The sequence below is a fragment of the Aythya fuligula genome, chromosome 3 (genome assembly GCF_009819795.1).
Source record: "Aythya fuligula isolate bAytFul2 chromosome 3, bAytFul2.pri, whole genome shotgun sequence".
In the NCBI taxonomy this organism is placed as follows: Eukaryota; Metazoa; Chordata; class Aves; order Anseriformes; family Anatidae; genus Aythya; species Aythya fuligula.
Genome location: NC_045561.1, coordinates 19957545 through 19980067, shown reverse-complemented (window position 1 = coordinate 19980067; position 22523 = coordinate 19957545). Strand labels below are relative to the sequence as shown.

Genomic DNA, 22523 nt, shown 5'->3' with positions numbered 1-22523 from the left:
AATTTATACTGAGTGACATCTCAAATACTTTTATCAAAATGTTACTGGACTGTTTCCCAAGATTGCTCTGTATCATTACACTAAGATCTGGAGTCCTAAGCTTCACTGTTGAATGAACATTATATTGTTATATTGCTCATTCTCATTTGTTGTCATTTAATCCACGGAAATGACCTCACAGCAGTGTCCTGCATATCTACTTGAACTGCACATGCACTGTAGGATGTAGGTACCATTTTCAGTACGGACAAGGAACGTTCCATCCATGTAATTGCTCATGGGGCACATGTTACCACAGGGTTACTGTTCTCTGAGGATTCACATGGAGACCAGGGGCTGTGCTCACATTTTCACTAAGCTGTGTGTTACAAGGAAAAGAGGAGATTCGAGATTTATGAGTAAATCTTCCCTTATAAAATTCCCTAACCATTGTTTTTCATATTCTTTTCCCCAAAAGCAAATGTGCCTTGCTTATTTCAGTGTTATATTATGAAATTGTCATGTGTTATTTCTGTGGTTATACTGAGGTAAATGCCAGTGGTAAAGCTTACAATTATTGGTTAATTGTAGGGTAATACAGCATCATCTTCACAGATTTACAGCACCAGTTGCCTAGTATGTATATTTGACAGTGCAGGGAGTAGTAGCTTTTGGTCCATACTCCTGGAGATTTAGTCAAAAGGATGTGTAGAAGTTTTTGCTCAATGTATCTAATTAGCTAGTAGTGTGATTGGACATTTAGTAAAACATACATAGTTTTTAAATTGTATTTACCTCTAAACTGATGATAAACTGTTCTATGGACTTGGATGGTCTTGAGTTAAAGAGTTAAAAATTAGTAATAGTTAAAAATGCATCCAAGTTCTGTTTAAGCAGTGCCAATACATGTGCTTCCACTGGCTACTACATACAGCAGTGTCTTCATTTTAAGCTATGTAATAAATGAGAGTCTGTGCTACAGGTCCATTCTGTGTAAGAATTTGAGATCCTTTTCAGTGTTACTTTCATGCTGAAGATACTTGAGTATTTGGAGATTCACTCAGATTATGCTTTAATTTTGTAAAGTTGAGTTGTGCAGCATTCATTTTTTAATCATTTTTTAACTTCATTTTTTAATCATTTTATTGGTTTTCTTATCTTTTGCAATTGTGAATTCTGTTTTTTTGTTGTTGCTGTTTTGTTTTGTTGTTGTTGTTTTTAATTTTTAGCTGCTGACCTGAACATTACGTCACATATTCCCTACTCAATTTTTGTTTATAAGAGCCATTTCAAACTTAAAGTGATTCATGGTCCTCACTGTATTCTCTGTTCAGTGATACCCATATTCATATCTATTACTTATCTGTATTTTAAGACTATGAAAAGACAGTGACAGTTACATCTCCACTTCAAAATAATTCTCTCAAGTCCCTTCTAAAATGCAAATAGGTCAACTCTTGTCTTATTGTAATCTCTTGTTAAAGAAGTTCACTTAAACTTTTGTCAAGCCTTTACATTACCTAAAGCATTGTGATGATAAAATTGAAGAGTTCTACAGCCATCTGCAGGAATGCATTGATACTGTGGCAGAATGGTGTGGCACTGTTTATAGTGAATTTGTTCCTCAGGTGAGAGAGATGCTCATTGGAATATAATGGATAGAGAAGTATTGATCATTGCAGATTCATCTAATTTCAATATAGAAATCAAGCTTGAAAACATTACTACATCGTAATAGTATACAGCATAGGATTTTCCAAATCAGAGGACAGAAATTTAATAAACGTTGTTAAACAAAAAATACACAATATTCCACATCTGGCTTTGTTAGCAATCAGTACTTTTATGCATTTTTGACACAGAGCATAAAACCATTGTCTCCATTACTTAGAAGTTATCTTAGCAATGTCATAGTGTAGTCTGGTAAATGGTTTGACAGTAAATATACTGGGGGACAAAATGAAGCTTGCGTTCAATGACGTTGTAACTGCTCAACACAATTACAGTGCATTAACGAAAGCAACTGCTCTGATATCAAAGCATTGCAGCTTGCAAGGAAAGTGACAGCTGCTAAAAGCAGAAAGAGTAAAGTGAGCAACAGACATCTTACAATGAAGCATATAAAATAAACATGCAAATATTTTGTTTTTAATGCACTAGTACCCAGAGTTCCCAAAATGGGATGACAGCCATGACAAGGGAAGCTACCTGCTATTTAACACCATCTTCACTTCTTTCTGAAGAGACTGTGGATAAATTATTGGATTTTATTAGGATTTCTTTTAATTTGGGAGAGAGGTTAGGGTTGGTTTTGTTGTTTTTGTTTTGTTGTTGCTTGTTTTATGTTGGGTGTTGTTCTTTGTTTTGTTTTGTTTTTGTTTCTTTCTTTCTTTACACTTGGAATGTCAGTGATAACAGATCCAGGTCTTTGCATTAGCCTTCCCAGAGACTAGGCTAGGGAATTTCTACCTCCAACAGCAGCAAAGATTATAATTACTAATGAGATAGTCAGGAACCACTGTCTGAGTTCAGTTGCTCACAAGGCGGATCACCATGTGAACAGTGCAGCTGTAGGTTCCATCCCACAGCAGTTCATTTAGGGGATGCAACCAAACGGTCCATTGACTGCAAAGCTCAGGTTAGATAAAAATCTGAAATAACCTACTAGAAATGTCTTGGAGAGGTGAATGTATGTAACAGCAGAAAAAAAAGGCACTCATCAAAAATACTTGCTTGTTGAGCTTTGACAGTTATGGAAGAAGTGAAGTTTGTGTTGCATGGGCATGGATAGAATTATTTGGGGAGTTCAAAGAGACAATTCTTGGCTTGTTACCATAGCAAGGGCAAGTACCTTGAAAAAAGAAATTGCAGGGAAGCTGCAACTCTTTAAGAAGAAGAAAACAAAATTTGACAGAGTGAATGTTTGTCACAGGGATGTATAGATGTGTGTGAATTGCTTTGCATGACATTGCTTCTGTACAGAGGAGAAACATATTTGCAGTATCAAAACTACTTTTCATTATGTTTATTATTATCAAAAAGGTTTTTTTTGTTTGTTTTACAGTTAGTGCCTTCCCCAGTCTGTCCTCAGTTTTTTATTTACCACGTAGAATGGAGAATCTAAATTCAGCACACTAGATTTAAATATATAAATAAAAATTGACAGTAGTTTTTCCGGTGTTTTTGTTTAATATGTTGAGGCATGACACAACAACAACAATTCCTGGCATGCTAGCATAAGTTCACACCAGCCTGGCTTTTGCAGCCCTCTGATTCCCCCCTGCCACAAGTTTGCCGCGGCTGTGACACTTGCAGGCCTGCTCCACCATGGTGCAGCTGATGCCCTGTCCATGCTCATATTTTTCTTATTGACAGTGAGTGTTCTTGCCAAACGCCAGGGACCATAGTCACATCTGTTTGTCTCCCAAGCTTGTCTGAGGCTGCTTAGGAACACTTTTTATCCAGAGGGCAGCTTTAACTAGGCCTAATACTCTGGAAAGCCTCTATTTGTAAATGCATACAATGAGGCGACAAGTTCTTGTTGTCGTTCCTTAAAAATTATTCCATTTGACACTGCTTGCTCCAGTCCCTGTCACCAGCACGTCAAAAGCCAAGTTTTCAGGCAAGGTGGTCTTAACAAGTTTTATTTTTTCCCTAATAAAATGCCTGGCTCCCCTCCAGAGTACTATTTATAAATGATAGCTAGAAGCAAGCTAGGGATAAGTAGAGAGAAGTCAGGCAAATAGCTATATTCCTTTCTGTAATCCTCGCTCTTCTGATTTAATGCTAAGGAACATAATGCTGAACTTAGCCTGATTGAGGGTCAGAGTTCTCCCTACTTTCTAATACCTCCATTACTAACAGTTCAAAATGTACTGTGTGGCTGAAGTATAATGTTTCATTTCATCCAACCTGCCAGTTCAATAGCTGTGATAGTTCTTGTCTCTTCCTCTTAAAAGCCCTGGCTTTTTGTTTTGCTGCAATCTGAACCAACAGCGCAGATCAGACGGTGAGACCTAGTGAAAGTAAACAACACGGCTTTAGAACTGAGAGTTAGTCTGAGGTTTGATGTTAGCGGCCATAAAAATGGATTTGACAAAGCTTAATTGGGGCTGTAGCGTATTGTTCTTTATTTGTGGCACATGGTATTTTCGACGACAACAAAGAAATACCCACTCTCACCTTGTCTGGTGATCGCGCTGCTGCACTTTGCAAAGACGAATGATTCATTTACGCTGAAGGAACAAGGCTGCCTTTCAGACATTCATTGATTTAAATTAAAAAGTAACTGCTGTGTTCTACATGAAGGGTGACAACAATAACAAAGTAGTCCTTACTTAGTGTTATTTGTTGCAACTCTATTTGGTGTGCCTGGAGGAAAAGTGGGGAGACCCAAGTACCATAATCTTACAGATCAATAATCTAGATATCTCAATGTAGTGTAACAGATAATCAATTCAGGGTAAAATAACTCAAATGCTGCTAGCTGTTACTCCTGTAGCTTGGGTCCTCAGGTTCAATTGCCTGACTTTATTAATTTTTATCTTTCATCCTGCTTGTATTCCTGGACACTTTCCCACTTTTTCATTCCGAAGAGAAAACACAGAGTTGCACAGTGTTTGATGTATCATTTACCACACCACTTATTCTGCATATAAGTGCATTATTCATTGGGGTATATAACATGTTTAACATCGGTGTTATATAAATATTCATTCCTCCATATTTTGTTTAAATATTAATTTTCTTTATTGTACAGTCAGTTACAGAAAAGTTACAATTATTGATTTCATTCTGAATTTAGAACTGAAATTTAGCACCACGCTAGTATCCTGGTTGTACTGCATTCGGTTTCTGGGTGTTAAAATAAGATGCAGTTTCAGCTTGGAAGAACTCTAAGGAAGAAAAATTTTGATTTAAAGTAAGAGACATTTGTGCTGAAATAGTTGACTTAATAACTGAAGCTAGAGTGCACTTCTGTGTGTATCTTTTTTTACTGGCATATTTTAGTATTTAAATAAAAGCACTGAAGTACATTCTTGCTAGTTTACTGTATTTTTTTCTTACATATGTAGAAGATTGTACATTGCTTTTTTTATCAAGACATTGTTTTCCCTCTTTACATTATTGATCAGATCTGAGGTCTCTCAACATACATGGACATTTGCTATTCATTTAGATGCAGAACAGCTTAAAAATGTTTTTAAATGCAGTAAAGGATAGGTCATATACCCACACTGAAACAAGATCCCTTGAGTGACAGAGTATTACTGTGCTACAGTAGACTATCAGATGCAGTTCTCAGCTTGTACTTTTATCAACTTTCAATGCTGCTGTGGTAAAAAGTTCATGGTTTTGAATAGCATTTATGGAAACATTAAAAGTATGACATAAATTATTCCATTTTTCCCTTTTCTGTTTTAGTTCTTCACAAAAAAAAATAATAATAATAATGCAGGCTACATATATTCCATTCTACAGGGATTGTACACTCCTGTAAGAAAAATCATTACTAAAATTCTCCTTTAAGATTATCTCCTAAAATTCAATATTTGAAAATTCCAAATTTACCCTCTTTTGTGGTACCTGACTGTGACTAGCTGGCTGGAGTGCAATAAGTGCTTGTCTGTCATCTTCTACAGCCCCACCAATTTTCCAGTCTTAAAGTGTAAATTCATAATTGTTTAATGTGCAGACTGGATAATGTGCTCTATTATATCATTCTCACAACTAGCCAATGAATTAGGAAAGGGCAAATTGGTGTGCTACAAGTTGACTTCATATACCTTTGAAGAGTTTACTGTTTCACGTTTTCTCATTCATTCTTCATCTTACCTTAAAAGAAATTGATAATACTTTTCCTGTAATAAATGTTGTTCTGACAGTTAGGCATTACTAGCCAATTGATAGCCTACCAACAATATTGTGATCTCTTTAGATAATTAATCTTCGCTATTTTCCTGTCAGGAGCAACAGTGTTTTTGTTTTATGTTGAGCTAGAAAGATCGCCAGTTTTGAAAATTAAAAAGCATTCCTTTTATATTATTCATTCCAGGAACAATTTATGATGCTGCATTTAGATACTGAGCGCTTGTCAACAAACATAATTATGCTTCGATATAAACAAGATTGGTGGCTTCATTGTGCAGCTTCATCTTGGCTGAATGTTTTGATATAGGTTCAGATTATACAAGCTGTGTATTTATGTGACATTTTTTGTCCTTTGTTAATAGTTTTCTCCTATAATTACTTGCAGGCAAACCAGTGTGCATTTAGGATCATTGTGCATGGGAGACATCAAACGGAGAAGGAAAGCTGCTCCCCTGCCAGGACCCACAGGTAACCAATTTCAGTGGGACAGAACACAAAACACAGTGTTAAATCTGTAAATACAAAGCAGTAGGTCAGTGACCCAGGGAAACGCTGGGTAAATTCAGTAACTTATTATGTAACTTCAGATTTGTCCTATCCCTACTTGACAATGGAGTTAAAGAAATAAATATACTTAGTTCTCCCTCAGACATTCCCAATTTGTAGATCTATGTAACATGGCACTTCTTTAAAGAGAGTGAATCTTTTTTCATATACTGAGAATCACAGGCAGTAAAAATCACTGCTTGTGTCTGTTTAAGCATTACAGGTTAGAAGACATAAGGTATCTTTTTTCTGTGAGGAATTTATATGAATATAACAAGTATCCTGTACCATTAAATCACGATATGAATTATTGGGCAAACAATTGAAAATGTAGAGATAAGCTTTAAAACTAGTGCTGTATATTAAATAGGAGGCAAGTTGCAAGCACATTTCTGAAAGATTTTTACAGATGCGAAGTCACAACCATTGCATGTATTTTGCTGATGTCACAGCTGTGAAATAACTTTTTCAATACCTAGCAGTGATGTATAGGACTCTTGTCAGTTTGTATTAATTATTTCTGTGCATACTGGAAGGATTAGACTGCATGTGTGTCTGTGTGGGGCTTTTTCTATATTGGTAATATGTAAATCTGGATTGCACATGGTAGTCGTATATCAATTATTATAGCAACATATGCAATGCATCTTCAAGTATATTCTAGATATCTGTCTTTAGAGAAGCCTAATGTTTATATTTGAGCTGAATTCCCCCTCCTGAAATTTCATTGTTTTAAACCTCAGTGGCAGAAACAGACCAAGAATAATATTAAAAATGTTATTAAAGCACCTTAGTGGCAGCAGTATGGAAAAAGAGAATGTCTGGGTCAGGTTCTAAGACTCTGAACATATGTGAAGTGAGAAAGAAAAATACTTAATGGCTGAAGAGAGAATAATATAATTATTTCTACAAGGTGATTTTCACTTCACAACTTTCAAGTACTAAAGGATGTCATTTTGTACTAAGAGGGTATGAAGTATCATGAAATTCATTTTATTACTCATTTTACCTTGTACTTTCAGTGTTCAGTATTTTATTTTACAAGCTGGTTCCTCTGTGTAACTTTGCAAAGCCAATATTTTGATACTAAAACAAATATATTCAATGTTATGTATCTATATATTCACAATTTCAGAGGTTGTGAATTTCTAAGACTTTCTTTTATGTGGAGGGTGACAGAGAATAATGGTGGGTAAAGGTATCATATGACGTGCCTTTTAACTAGTATGTAGGGTTATTTTCTTTTCAAGTTCAAGGTAATCTTTTTCAATTTTGCTCCCTATAGAAGGAAGGAGGATTTTTACTGTGTACTCACACAAGCTTTTTTCTGCATTTCATCACTGTAAATTTTTAAGCAAATAGAAACTTTGGTAAACTTTGACTAAACATTTACATATGCATAGGTAATGTATAACATTTTGTAAATTACAGTTTTCTTCACTACTAATCTTGCTACAACTTTGTTGTTCAACTGTTATGGGCCTTGTTTGTTTGTGCGTGTCAATATTTTATTCCACTTTATGAAAGGAACAGGGTAGAATTGGAAATATATCTGGAAATAAGGATAAAAAGAATGATTATGTTTATTATTGAATTATTCTCCTTTAAGTGGCTTTAGCAAAGGTACAGGAACAGAAGAAGTAGATTTTATACAAAAGAATTTGTAGATAAACTGTTTTCTTGAAAGAAAGAGGAAAAAAAAATATATGCTTACTTGAACACCAGTTGGAAAATAAAAGTTAATTATCTTCCATATTTAACATCATAGTGAAACTTGAAAGGCTGTCTGTAAATGAGTGATTAACTGCAATTTTTTTCTTGACCTGCATGTGTTACGTATTAGTAAAGTTTCACCTAATATAAGCCAATCCACTAAAGGAAAAAAAAAAAAAAAAAAAACGTATTTTCAAAACCCCGTGGTTTTTGAAAAAAATGACACTGGGTACAGTAATTCCTGTAGTGCTCTACACAGTTTTGAAAATAGTCATTTAAATGTTTAGATTCGGTAGTACCAGAAAGAATGACTGGTGATACCGATGCAGTATTGAAATGTGTTCTCTGTTTTTGAGTCTCACAAGGGTAGCACCTGCTACTTTCAGACATCTTACAGAGCTATAGCCTTCTGGAGCAAGCAATGTTATTGGTTAAACATTTATTAATTGTGACAAGAACACCCAATTTATTTCAGTACTCCAGCTTATTTACTGCTCTTTCACCTTTGTATTTTGTATTGAAAAAGTAAAATGAATATTGATAGAGTTAGATATTGATTTCTAAATTTATAGCCTGTTCTCAGACTGCAGTCAAAGTCACATACCAATAGGTTTGTGTATATTAGTAACAAAGGATGTAGATTTACTTGTACAGCAATGAGAAACTATTGAAGCAAGAAAGTCTTGAGCAGCATGGTGCATTTTACAGTTTGAAAAATGTCATTTGTAAAGGTGAAGAAAAGCTGTGTTGAAAAGCAATGAAGAAAATGGGAGATAATATTAGGTATGGATTGTTAGGAGCTGACAGTACTGAGATGGTAGGGTCCTATTCTGGCTTTTTTATTTTATTGAAATAAATATTCTGATTTGTGAATACTTGATATAGCCCCATCTGTGTGTTACTAAAGCTTAGATAGATAATTGGTTTAGCAACTAAATAAGGTACTAGGAAAAATTGTTTACTTCCTACAATTTTTTTTAAGAATCAAGTGTTACGCATTATGAATATATACTTTTTTGCACAGCTTCTTCCGTGAAATCAATATTATTTCAGTGATTCAGCAGTCAGATTTGGGGCCAGGTCATTCTCAATGACTTTATACCTTCTCCGGCTACCTGAGCAGTAGAGCAATTTCAGATGACACCCTGACATATTTCATTGCAGCAATACAGTGCCCTCAAGTTTGTACAAAAAAAAAAAAAAAAAAAACTCTTAGGCAAGCTAATAAATAATCATGGAAATAACGCTATCAAAACTGGCTTCCAATACCAATGAAAATAATAACAAAACAAAAAACAATCATAATTTGTATGCAAGAGAAAGGACGTTCTCAGTAAAGTATTGTTTATACTTGAAATGCATGCATTAGGAATGCTTACAGTAATTTCAGTGAACATCTTAGATTACCTAGTTAAAGTCTCATATCAAGCCAGTAGATGCTACAGAATTTCAGATGCCATGTTCATATACTGTGTATGCATTCACCCCAGTTCCTTTCCTAGTGACTGTCATCTTCTGTGCAAGCTTTATTTCTCACCCCACTTCTGTTCAATCCCCAAGACCTTTTAGAATGTTTTTTTTTGTTTGGTTGGTTGGTTTGTTTTTGTTTTTAAATCAGAAACCTCTAAATCTTGCTTGCTGGAAATTTTCTTCGGTGTGCAAATTCTGCTTGACATCTGTGGGATGTTAATAACTTCATTTACACAGTGTAGAATGTTGGATCCAGAATTAAAAAGGTTAAGTTTTGCTCGTATGCATTACAAATAAACATTTATTTCTATTTGAAAACGATTTTTTTTGTCTGATATTTACATTAGTGTGCTTCATGGTTTGGAGCAGGAAGAAAGTCTGCAAAATCTATTTTAAAAATATAAAGCTATTTTGTAGTTAAAATGCAAAGATTTTTCATTAAAAATGTATGTTATTATGCATTTTATGGGCAACTTAACTAAGACTGATAATTTTTATGAAAAACACATTTCAGATGTTAACATCTTTGGATAGCATGTTGCGTTGCTACTCTTCAGGCTGGTACAGACTGAAATGACCAAGCTAAGTGTCTCATTTTAAAGAATGTGTTTTAATGAAAAATATGACAGATTCTTAATTACAGTAGAAATACTGAGCACTCCTATAATGCCATCATGACTCACTTTAACAAGGTAATCAAAAGGGTACATGTTTTCATTCCTTTTTAAAAATTGCCAACGGAACAGCTAAGCAAACTATTTTGCTGATGCTTAATATGTCAGTGATTAAAAATCAGGCCTGAATATCTGCAGTACCAAAATGATGATTTGAAAAAGATTGTGATTACAGTGTGATAACAGAGGTGTCTGAGGGTAAGTTTGTAGTGAAGGTCAACTTCCTGAGATAGTTGCAAAGAAAGGGAAAACTTCTGCTGACTTGGTTGAACTGGCAGTAAATTTCCAAAATGCTAGCCAAACTATTTTATGCCTACTTTCTTTCTAGTTTGATTCATTGCTTTTCCATCTAAATGTACAACTCCATAGACAGAAATCACTTTTCACAGAGCAATACAGCACTGACATGTTGTGAACACTTCACCTTACTGTGTTTCTTCTCCTTGGTCTACCAAGGTCCTTTCTGGGGTACAAAGCCTAGCTGCTTGATCTTCCAACATATGGATGCTCCTTGATACTCTTTTTTTTTTTATTAACTGATTTCTTCAGGAGATGGAATTTTAGGGACTTCCTGTTTCGTTTCTCTTCTGCTATCGTATTGTTTCACTAAATCAGTTCAAAAATTAAAAGATCGGGGAATGCCATACAGTATTTGAAACTACTGCCCTTGCAGAGCAAAAGACTTTTAATGTTGAGCAGAGGTCATCGGTTCAAGCAGGGTCCCTTTCATATGGTCACCAGAGTAACAAGGAGAGTTCAGTAGCAAACTTCAGAAGAAAAGATCCACAATGCAACAAGAACCGAGTTTATACTGGGAATTGGCCAAGGAATTTCTTGTGATACAGAGAAAAGGAGAGAAGACAGAATTCTTCAGGCTCTATGCACAACCAATACTGAAGAACCTTTCAGATCAGCAGAAAACTATTTTCTACATGCTCTCTTCTCCCAAAATGCAAAAGATTCAAAAATAATTCTCCAAATGACTCTGGGAGTCTTTCCTAAGATAGTTGTTACTTTCTGGCTGTGGAAAGCATTCCAATTGCCTTCTGTCCACAGAAGGCGATCTTTTGGACTTCACCTTCAAGAATCATAAACCGTCTTAACAGAGAATATCCCCAGTGTCCTTAAAGACAGTATTTAAGAAATTTCTGCTAGAAAAAGGCTAAACCAGACTTTTTGTTTTCAAGTTCCAAAGATACATCTTGGTAGGGGATTGTATGCATAAGACATAACTTCCAATGAAGCTGAAGGTATCAGTAGGAATATTCATCCTCTAGGTGCTCTGTAAGTTCTGCTCTTTCTCCACTAGGTACCATAAAAAAATGGTGCCCCACAGAGAAGCCACCTCCATTTTACATGCTTTTTTGTTGGTGGTGCTTTGTTTGTTTGTTTGTTTGTTTTTTTAATCATCACCTTTTCCATATGGGCTGATGCCATAATACAGTTTTCCCCAGAACGCTGTTGGTAATACGGTATAGATGACCTGTTTCAGCATGTAGATAAAGGGCAGGTTATGAGAGGAAATTATTTTTCTCAGGCCCATTTAATATAAGAATCCTGTTTTAACAAATTCTTCAAATTACTGGGAAGAGTTAATGAAATGAGCAACACTTCATATTCCTAGAACTCAACCAATAAAAGTGGCACATGACACTTCTGTCACCCTGCTTTAAGTTGATACCAAAGGACTTCTCTAGACCAGGAAAGGTTTGAGAGTTAAAATGTGCACTCAAGAGTACTCCAACCACATAGGCACAGAAAAGGCAATAGAAGTGCCTATTACCTCCAGTATCTTGGCACTCCATCCCAATTTGGTTTAAGATCAGTTAGAGCTACTGTAATGGGTGTAGTCATAATATCCATTCAATCCTCAATCTTTCCGCTGAAATTAATGACAACCGAGCTGTCCATTTGGAGAACATTACTGTCGTTTAAGTTCTTTCCCTGTGGGATTCAGTGCAGGGTTACAGTTCTTTCAGAAAAGTCAGGGAATGCTAATTAGAAGCGAGCAATTTTGCTGTAAATTCTAGGTGTATTGAGCAGAACTTAGGAATGCTTCCTGGTGGAAATGCTTCTTCTGAAATTAAGTCTACTGAGTCTTTCTGTCAGTATATCTGGGAAGTGAAGCTGACCCCAATTTGGACCCAAGTGAAAAGATGGGCTTGAATTTCAAGAGATTACCCTTACCAAGGAATAAATGGGATTCTACTAATTCTGTCTCTCTCAAGACTGAAAAGGCAAAAGGTACTTTACCCACAATGTGGTCTGATGGAGCATGGGAGGGGAAGAACATCTGGAATCCCAGCTCCAAGTGACCTGTGGTGCTAGAGATGACCAGTTTAAACCAGTTCAGTGCCTGACTTTTCATCAGTGTGTGGATTTACATTGGGAAGGTTGGAAATGAATATAAAATTTAGGGTCTATAGTGCAGGGAAGGATGCATCTACCCATGCTGCAATTGTGCAACCATTCCTTTAATACACCCAGCAGTGGGGCAATAGGAATGAAACTCTAGCAGTGCCGACATTAACAGCATTGTGGTGTGACTGCTGGGTAGGTATGGAGGTTTCCAGCACCACCTGAGGTTCTGACTCTGTCCTCTGTGATGTTCTTAACACTGTGCCAGCTAGAGCAGAATACAGCGCAAGCTATAAGTGGGACTATAATTATTCTAAGATTGTTCTTTAGACACAATGTTTGATACCTCAATGTGAAGCATATGTAAAAGTCTGTTCTAAAAATCAAATCTCAAATACTTAGCTAAATAATATGGTATTTTCATAAGTGATTTTTTTTTATTATTTATGCAGCTATAGAATACTGAATTGTGAAAAACACTGGAGGTACTGATGTTAAAAATACCAGTACGTCTGTCAACTATGTCACATTGCTGACTTTATACAATTATCCAAAATGGTTTTAAGCATCTAGGCAGTCTGATTCTCATTTTGTTAGAGAGAACTGGCATTAAAAAAAAGATGCACTACAGCGACATGTTATTTTGATTATGTTCCTTCTAAAATGTATTGTGTATCAAGATCAGTCCCTACTGTTCTGAGCTCATCTGTCTAGTGAGAAATCAGAAAAGAAAAAGAAGAGATGGAATATTAAATGCTTTCAGAAAATGAGGGGGAAAGTGCACTAGCTTTTAAAGTGAAGCAGCATGTATCGTTTCGCCTTCCATTGGCTGTTTATCCAACATCAATACAACACTTTAGGAGCCAAATTACTAAACAAGCTGCCAATTAGGCTTGCAGTCAGCTGGATAGATTAGTGGCTAAGAGAGGCAGATACAAGATTTTCATCTCTTGAGCCAATTACGCAAGTGAATTACCATCCACAATGCTCCTTGGAAGATTTGAGGTAGAAAGACTGACTCTGCTGTGATAGACATAAGTGAGATCCAGGGTAGGGGGTAAGGGTTAGCAGGCCATGTATTGCAAAAATTACCCAAGCAAAAAGAGATCCTTCTAGGAAAGGATTTAAAGGATTTAAGGCTGCTAGGAGCGATAGAGGAGGAAATAATAGTTGTGGTATGCTCTGCAAAGGCATTGCTGTTCTACTCACAGGTCTTAATCATATAAAAGAAAGATGAAAGGCCAAGACTATATTTCTGTACAGTGTCATTTTCTCAGAACTGTTTAAAAAAACATTTTCTTAACATCAAAAATAGTTTAGCAGCCAGAGATTACTTCAGTATGCCTTCATTTTTTTCTTCCAACTGGAATAAAAATATTTTTTTTTTTTTTTAAAAAAAGCATTTTCTTAAATAAGGGTTATTTAAGAGATTGAACCTAGCTATATTCTGATTTTATTCACTCCAATTTAAACCAAACATACTTGATGTTAGTCTTATCCAGAAATTGGACCATACAAATAAATATTGTCACAGTAATAGTTGATAGGGTCACAGTTGCTTTATTATTCTATAATAAATGATAACTTAATTGGTGAGCTTTTAAGTATTTTAGAAGAAGCATTTTTCAAATACAATGGATCTGTCAGATAAAAACTGTACGTAGGCTCATTTGTTTCCTGCTGAGATGGTGCAACATTGTTTCTTAAATGTGAAGCAAATTTAAAACCTGAACTTTTGCAAGCTGTTGTATCCAAAAATGATTAAACAGATGTGGAGCCTGCAGCAGCATTAGACCTCTGATCTGATTTTAGCTTACAGATGGAATTAAATTAATTCATGGCAATCACTGTAAAATCAAGGGTATGGCACTGAATGCTAGTGTACTGTTTAACCAGGACATACCTGTCTCAACAGCTGTTAAGAAGAAATTGCATACCTTTATTTTTCACTGAAGCCTGCCTTTAATACCATCATAAATATCATATCAAAATTAAACAAATGCGATGACTTCTTGGTTTTCATGTGCTAATTTTGCTTCTTCCTTCTCATAGGTACCATGCTCCGTGTATGTAAGGTCATATGCATAATAAATGTAGACCTTGAAGAATGCCCATTCATGTACACCAAAGTGTATTGCTGGTATTGTGAAGTGAAGGGATGCAAGTGGAGGAATTTTATAGTGCTGTCCTTTCAAGCAAGCTGCTGTTCCTCAGTGTTAGCTCCTCAGTTGTGTAATGGCAACCACTCCTGCATCCAGACAGCATCTGGTAGATCAGGAACCAGATTATTATGGTTGCTAAGACTTCTCAGTCTGTAAAAAGAAAAGGCTTTGCACAGGGAATTCCAACAAATTCTTACTACAGAGATTTCCGTATAACTCCTGCAACACCACTAAACCTCATACAGCAATAAAGTCAGAAAAAGGCATCCCTGCTTTTTTGCTTAATACGATGTTGCATAGTTATTTTTCGTGGGATGGCACAATGGGTTGATTTTGTTCTTGCTCCTGGGTGGGTCGAGACTGAACACGTCCCAGAGGTAGCACAGCCCTTTTCAAGGCCAGTGTGCTTGGACTATTCTCTTTAAAAGGGCCTACTGGCTAGTCCAAGAAGTGCCATGGGCATGAATTAAAAACTGAACTTGAAGATGAATATTACAAGGACAATTACTGATTTTAATTAGAAAATGAAAGCCCAAAGCATAGGAATGAGAGTCAGGGGAATAACAAACAGCGTAACATGATTTTTAAGAGCTCTTTTCCATCATGCAGTCAATCAAAGATGCAAGGTTGTTTTTTTCTGTTTGCTTATTGGCCATGGAATGGAGGAAAAGGGCAGTTATGAATACAGCTATCCATATTCTTCTCACTCAAGTAAAATATTGCATTACAAGTTAACATTCCTGCAATTTTCATCCATCATTTGAAAAATTTAAGACAGATGTAGATATATATTTAGATAAAAACTGGCTGTACTGCAAAAGAATGTCCTGCATACACTAAACCTTTTTTCAGACTTGAAATAAAAGCTATCTATATCTACCTTATTTGCATGAAAGAGTAATTAGTCAATGTACATGCCCACAAAATAGGCAAGTTGGGTGGCTTTTTGGTTTTGCCTTATTGTTGTACAAAGTCTCCAATCACAGTATCCTTCGGACAGTGGACGCTGTTTGATTGTTTGCCCAAAAGTGAGTTGTGAAGCCAAGTTTGTGGTGGTTTCTGCTCTCTTTCTTTTTGTTACAAATTGGCAAAATGTAAGAATAAAACAGAAGGCTTCAGGGCAGGTCTTAGTGTTCTCACAGGAAATAGAAAAGTATGCATGGTGGAGTAAAAAAGATTTTTTATATATATTTTAGAAGCACTTTGTATCTGTAAAAACAAAAAGTATTCCAATTTTCCTGTTAGTTACAGGAAAGAAAAAAAAAAAAACTATATCAAAGAATATCAAAAATAGAAAGATGAGTTTGTTAAATAACATGTTACGGTACAGATTATTCTTTCATATATCTTTTGTGTGAGGTTGATCTAGATGTCTTGAGAATTGAAATTCATGTAGGAAGGTATATATTTTGCAGGAAGAAGTCCATGGGTTTTCCTCCAAATAGGATAACAAAAAAAAATTGCTTTTTTTTTTTAGCTCAAGCTGTGCTTTGCATGCCATCCTAGCAGCATTTCTCTTTGTTGCCAAGCAGCATTATGAATCATTTAATGTTCCCAATACTTATAAAATACACTTGTATACTTGTTCTGTACTGCTTGATGGATCTCTTGGATCTTTCCTTGGAAGTTTCCCCATTAATTGTACCACAGACACTAGAACCACATCCCATTTCTTACCATGAGTTGTAAAGAGTAGACCAAAACGCGCTTCCTGGATTTTGCTTGTGAGGTTTTACCTTTATTTTTGTTGAATGGTAGCCTTTCTTCTTTTCACCATTTTTTGAGCTAGAAAGTACAACTAAGAAGGTTGCAAAGCCTGTGTTGTGTATGCCAGGCAGTGTCAGGGAGTTATCTGTATGAAAATTGACTCTGCCTGTGGGGGCCTGAAAAGAAAGGAAGTCTTGGTCATTGAATTCTGTGCTGGTCAGTTCAAGAGGAACCCTCTCGGGGACAGGAGTCGTCTGACTTAAAAGCCTTTATTTTAAGCCTAGCATTAAGCATAGCTTCAAACTAGTATTAAAGGACGCCTTCTCTCAGTACGTTTCCCTTTTTCTTTGACTCAGGGACCGAGATGCTTGGAAGCTTCCTACCTTTCATGTGGCCACTGTTTTGCTGAATCTAAACAGATCTGTAGTGAATAGTGCTTGAGTACTGTACATTCATCATCTCAATCACTATCAGGTTTTTAATGTGCACCTCTCCTTTTGACCCTCTGTCTGTGGGGGGGGCTTCCACTATGGGGCTTTGTTTTCATTTTATGTTTGCGTGATAAATGAGGATTTTCAGAAGAGCTTGTTCAACTTTTTTTGTGTTCCTGTTTAGTAAGTTAATATAACAATGAGCCAGCTGCTTGTCAGTAGTAAATACTTGATTGAAGACATCATGTTCTCCAAAAGCACAACACCATGGTCTCCTCCTACAGTATTTTTTAAGAAGCAGTATGTCAGAATAAGTAGGTAGAAAGTTAAGCAGATAATGTTTGAAGCTGGGCATGTGGTGAGTTCTGTTGTTCTATTATCAGGGGAAGGAATGTGTTGAAAAGAGCTGAAAAGAAAAAACAGCTGCCTGTATAAAAAAGCTCATGTTACTTCAAAAGCTTCATCACTTTTTAAAATTTTGTATGGTGTAACTCGTTAAGTTCTACTGAAAATTCTTGAAACAAATATCATTTGTATTCCTCATGCAAGACAGCTACATATGGGAAAGCTTATCCATGCATCATCTCCAAAAGTCTAGCTTGAGGATCTTGGTTGATGAGGGAAAAAAAACAGTTTTGTTACTTGACATTCACATTTCTTTATGCTGTAGTCATAAGAAAATGAATCTGTTACATTATACTTGCAGTCCTGACAATCTCTTCAGTAGTGTGTGCACAGCTTTTCTGAGTTCTCAGTTGTACAGGAAGAGACCCAATGTTACTGAAAAATACCAAAAAATAAAGATGGATATATTAAACATCTCTTGCATCTTTAATAAAAGAGAAACTGTGTAAGGCTATGGCTGAATTTCAAAATTTTAGACCGCCTATTTTTATCTTCTGTGTAGCATCTGTAGTTGTTTAATCAAAAATATTTAATGTGTTTTACTGAAAGAGATCTTCTTGAGCATTGATAAATATTGCTGAGAATGAAAAGATGGTTGTGACATTATGGTGTGCCTTGGTTTAGTAATTTTATAGGACCACATATCTGGGCAATCTTGTCTGTGTATTGGTAGACTTGTGCAAGGGGGCACATGTCCTCTGAGACTGACATACAACCCACTGTATTGAAATACAAAAGGATCTGCGGCAATATTTGTCACATCTAAAAACTAAGCAAGACTTCAGAAACATTGAAAATAAAGCAAAACCTTAGGCTGTATTATTTAGACTCATAAGCAGTGAGGAGGTCAACATGTGCAAAGACAGCCTGTTCTAGCAACCTATTAGATGAATTAGGAGAATAAGAAGGTTTAAAGCTTTAAGGGAGATTATCCTGCTATTCTCCACATGGCAGGCAGTGCTGATTAATGCTGTGTGTTTCTTTAATCTCAGGGTTTGTAGGTGAAAACACCCAACCAATCCCAGAAAACAACATTGGAAACCGAATGCTTCAGAGCATGGGCTGGACTCCTGGCACAGGCCTCGGACCAGACGGCAAAGGGATAGCAGAGCCAATACGAGCCATCCAGAGACCAAAAGGACTCGGACTTGGATTTAGCTGACAGAAATATACTCTGGCTGCCAAGTAAAAGTAAAGATCGAAAGTAATTTAAAAAGACAAGGGAAAAAGTTGCTATCTTGTGTTATTCATTATGATCAGCAGATCCAGTTATTCTCTTCTCAAAGATCACTGAAGTCTTTGTGCTTCACATCAGCTACACCAGCTGCAAACTACAGCCACAGCGGCAGAACCGGCGTTTGAATCTAACTTTACAATGGTGCTAAAGTGTATGAACACTTGTACTTTTTTATTTTCTCTGGTCTTAGAGTTTGTATTAAGCATAAAATTCAGTATATTCACTTCTTTTCATAAAAGCTTCTGACGCAGCAGATTTTAGTATCTAAGCAAAATTTTTTTTGTACATATAATTTCATCTCAAGAGTCTTGATAAGATTTGTCAAGGAAAATGGAACTTTATACAGCTATTGTGTTTTCCCCCTTTTCAGGCAAAATTTCCAAACCTAATATTTCTAGTGTTTAACAGTATTTGAGGATAAGCTGTCATTTTGCCCGTAAGATATACATGTTTCCAACTGGAAGGTGATATGTTATATAGTTTTGTATAAAAGCATGAAAAATGGTTTTGTCATCATAGCAATGCCATTCCAACATCGTAATCTGGCAGTGTATCACAGTCTTCCATGTTCAAGCTCAAAAGTAAAGCTTTTATAATTGTTTTTACATTTACAGGATTATCTTTTTTTTCAGCAGATATTTAAATTTAAAGTTTATTCTGAGTTTGGATTTCTATTTATATCAATAATCTTCAGTGTGTCCACATTTAAGAATAATATCAAATTTGAACCTGGAAATTGTATTTTAAAGATAACTTTGTCTTTCAGTGTTTATATACCAGGGTTTAGCATATTTTAAACAATGCAGTCAGTGTTCAGCGTTCGTTTTGTGATCGTGCTGTTGTGAGTGAGCCACAATCTTTAATGATCGTGAAGAAACAGAAAAAGGACAAGGAGAAGCAAGATTAGAGTGGAGGAAAGGAAGGGAAAAGATACTTTGGCATCTCACAAATCTAAGCTAGCAATTTAAAATCAAGAGGGATCATTAAGTGTTTTAATCAGTATCCTAATGTATCTAATGTCAGCAGAAGTAATTTCATTAAGCAGTAACCAATCAAGCTCCTAGGGTACTCTTGGTCTGCAGTATAAAACAAATTCTACTTTAAAATTAAATGATAGGGCTGAAGAAAACTGTTGGACAAAGGAGAAAATCCTGACGCTGTTGTAGTAGTTGGCAATATTTACCCTGTTTACACAGGGAGCAGGATTTGATTCTTCAGTCTTTTTTTTTCCCCTTCTCTGCTACCAGACTGCTTAGAAAAATATTTACCTCTAGATGCTTGCAAAGATGACTCCTTAAAATAAAGGGAGCACAGCTTCCTTCATGTGACTGTGAAATATAGTGAAGAATTTTAAGTATTTTTATTACTTGTCTTTTTCTCAGCTTCACCAATTATTTCCACAAAGATAATGCTAGGAAAAGAAAAAGTGGCAGCATTATAGCACTGAATTTGCTTAAAAATAATGTTCATCCTTTCCACTGTGAGTACTGTCAGTTTGGGAACATTCCTTCACAATTACCTAGAGTAAAAAATTAGTACCTAACGTTGTTTTTAATGATAGCTGAATGCACATGTTCTCTGAGTTTCAGAAGAACTATCAATTGTTGTTTCGAGCCTTGGTATCATTGTGTGGTTTTACTTTTTGACACGATAAGAAATTTTAAACAGGCTTGATATTTATAATCAACAGCAACTTTTATGGAGGGTTTTGGGGCATAGCTTAATGTAAATTAGCCACCTCAAATATCTCTTGCACAACTAAGCTGAGTTAAACACATTCCATATCTAAAGAATTTCAGGGCCACGTAATTGCAAATGGCCAAGAACCTGGAGTTCTGCAGACAGCAGAGGTGCTCACTTCTGTAATTGTGTTGGTTTTGGTTTTTTTACAATAATGAATTTGTGTGGCACATTCCCATTCTTTCAATGCAAATGTACTGCTAGGGCAACTGAAGACCTCTTTGTCTTGTACACTATCAGAAATTCCTTCAAATATTTTGAAACATGTGAGTTAAGGACAGGAAATTCATATTTTTCTAATTGTTCTAGCTCTAAAACTGTAGAGGAATATTGATTTTCTCTTAAAAACTCATTGTTGTTCTTTGGTTACAACTCCAACATATCTTGGGTAGGAAACTTTAAGTATGGCATATATAACGCTGACGTATTTCTGTGCATTTTATCATCATAGTAGTTCCTCAAGAAATCAGTCTGCAGCTCCAAAAGTGCTTGAAAATATTTCCTGTTTTATGAAGATAAGGGGAAAATAATGGATACTTGTTGAGAGAAAACCTCTTTTCAGCTTTCAGCTCTATTCATCCATTCAAACAGATACACTTGAGCATAAAAATAAATAGCCTTAATGGAAGAATTATTTAGTAAGATCAGAAATCTTATAACTTTTTGTTTTATATCAGTGTTAGAAATGATTAGACGTTAAAACCAGTCACATTGATTTTGGTATGGAGATAAGTAAACCTTTGTTTTCCAACAGGTATTCCTATAGATGCCACAGCTAACAGTCAACTTCATCTTCTAGAAGCTGTAGAAGAAACTGATTTATTAAAATATATTAAGCTAGCGTTTCAAGACATTTTAATGTCACAGTAAAATTCCCATTCAGGCTCACACTATTATTTTTCTGGTTTTCCACATCTCACAGGAGTGATTTTAAAGATATTCCAGTAGTGTAATTGTGCACAGTTAAAGCTAGTGTTAAACAAAACAAAAACGCATCGCTTTTTGTTTTTTTTTCTTCATTTTTTAAGCCACTGCAGTGTTAGATGGCTTTGAAACAAGTCAAAGTACTCGAATTTTTTTTCTTCAGGTTTTTCCCATACCTAACTTGCATTCATAATATGACACATGCCATAAAACTGGCTCACACTACTTTAAAATACATATACAAGTGTTTTCAGATAATAATTCCTAATGGCTGTGATACTGAAGGTTTTTATGCCTATATAAATAAATATGGAATCATCTTGTATCTAAAAGTTACCATCACTCACCAGATTCTTTCCATTTAGGTGTTTGATTAATTGGTAGTTCAGCTGATATCATAATATTCTGCCTGTGCAGAATGTTTAGTAAAAAGAAAAGTGCATACAATATTATTGGCATTGCATTTTGCTACATGTTCATTGTGTCTCAGTTCTGTGAATTAAGCCATTAACTGTTAATAAAAGAAACACATGAGCGGTTTCTGGCAGAATCCAGTTTTTAAATAAATATTTGTTGAAGTCAGAGAAGCATTATCAGTATGCTTATTTTAACAAGTTTGTCCCTGCATCCATCTTTCTGCAATTAGGTCAATAATGGGTGTAGAATGGCAGTAAATAGCTAATAATATGTATAGAATGCTTTGCTTTAACAACACAAATGCAAGATGAAATAAAACAATTAGACTTCATTCTTCATGGGTTTTGTATGTTCTTTTCTTTAAACTGCACTTTTTGATAGCATTGTTATTGCTCAAGTGAATGCAAAAACTTTGTTTCTGAAAATATAATTAAGGTTGCTAATATCTTATAGCAAGTACATGTATATTCTGCTAAACCTTAGAGAGTTGTACCTTCTTACTCTCATTTATTTTCTAGCTGGTTATTATCCAGCATAAAATATTACACCACAATGTCACAAAATGCCTCGTTTAAAGTGTTTGCAGTACTCTTGTTGTTATCATATTCTTCTAAGACGTTTAAATACAAGTCTTTAAGTATGTGTAAGTATGTGTATACTTTGATAACTGTACCAGGACAGTATGCTCTCTCTTCAAGCACGTCTCCAAAACTGTTGCTTCTCAGAGAATTCACGCTACATTTGTTTTACCTTCCTGCTCCCCATGCTCACTGAGTAGTTTCAGTAAAGCTGTATGAGAAATGGGGATTCCTTCCCTATCTTACACTAAATTCAGGAGACCTTTTAATTAGGTTTTCATTCACAACGGTGGTTTTGGGAACAGTGGCAT

General features: G+C 35.6%; 1 protein-coding gene across 1 annotated transcript in view; it reads left to right on the top strand.

Annotated features, from left to right (window-relative positions):
* GPATCH2 (G-patch domain containing 2) overlaps positions 1 to 21970 on the top strand; it is a 123867-nt gene extending 101897 nt beyond the window's left edge. The window contains exons 9-10 of the mRNA XM_032184026.1: positions 6236 to 6318; positions 18309 to 21970. Of these exons, the coding sequence (XP_032039917.1) occupies positions 6236 to 6318; positions 18309 to 18478 (253 nt within the window). The 3' untranslated portion in view covers positions 18479 to 21970. The remainder of the gene's footprint in view (positions 1 to 6235; positions 6319 to 18308) is intronic.
* The last annotated feature ends 553 nt before the right edge of the window (positions 21971 to 22523 follow it).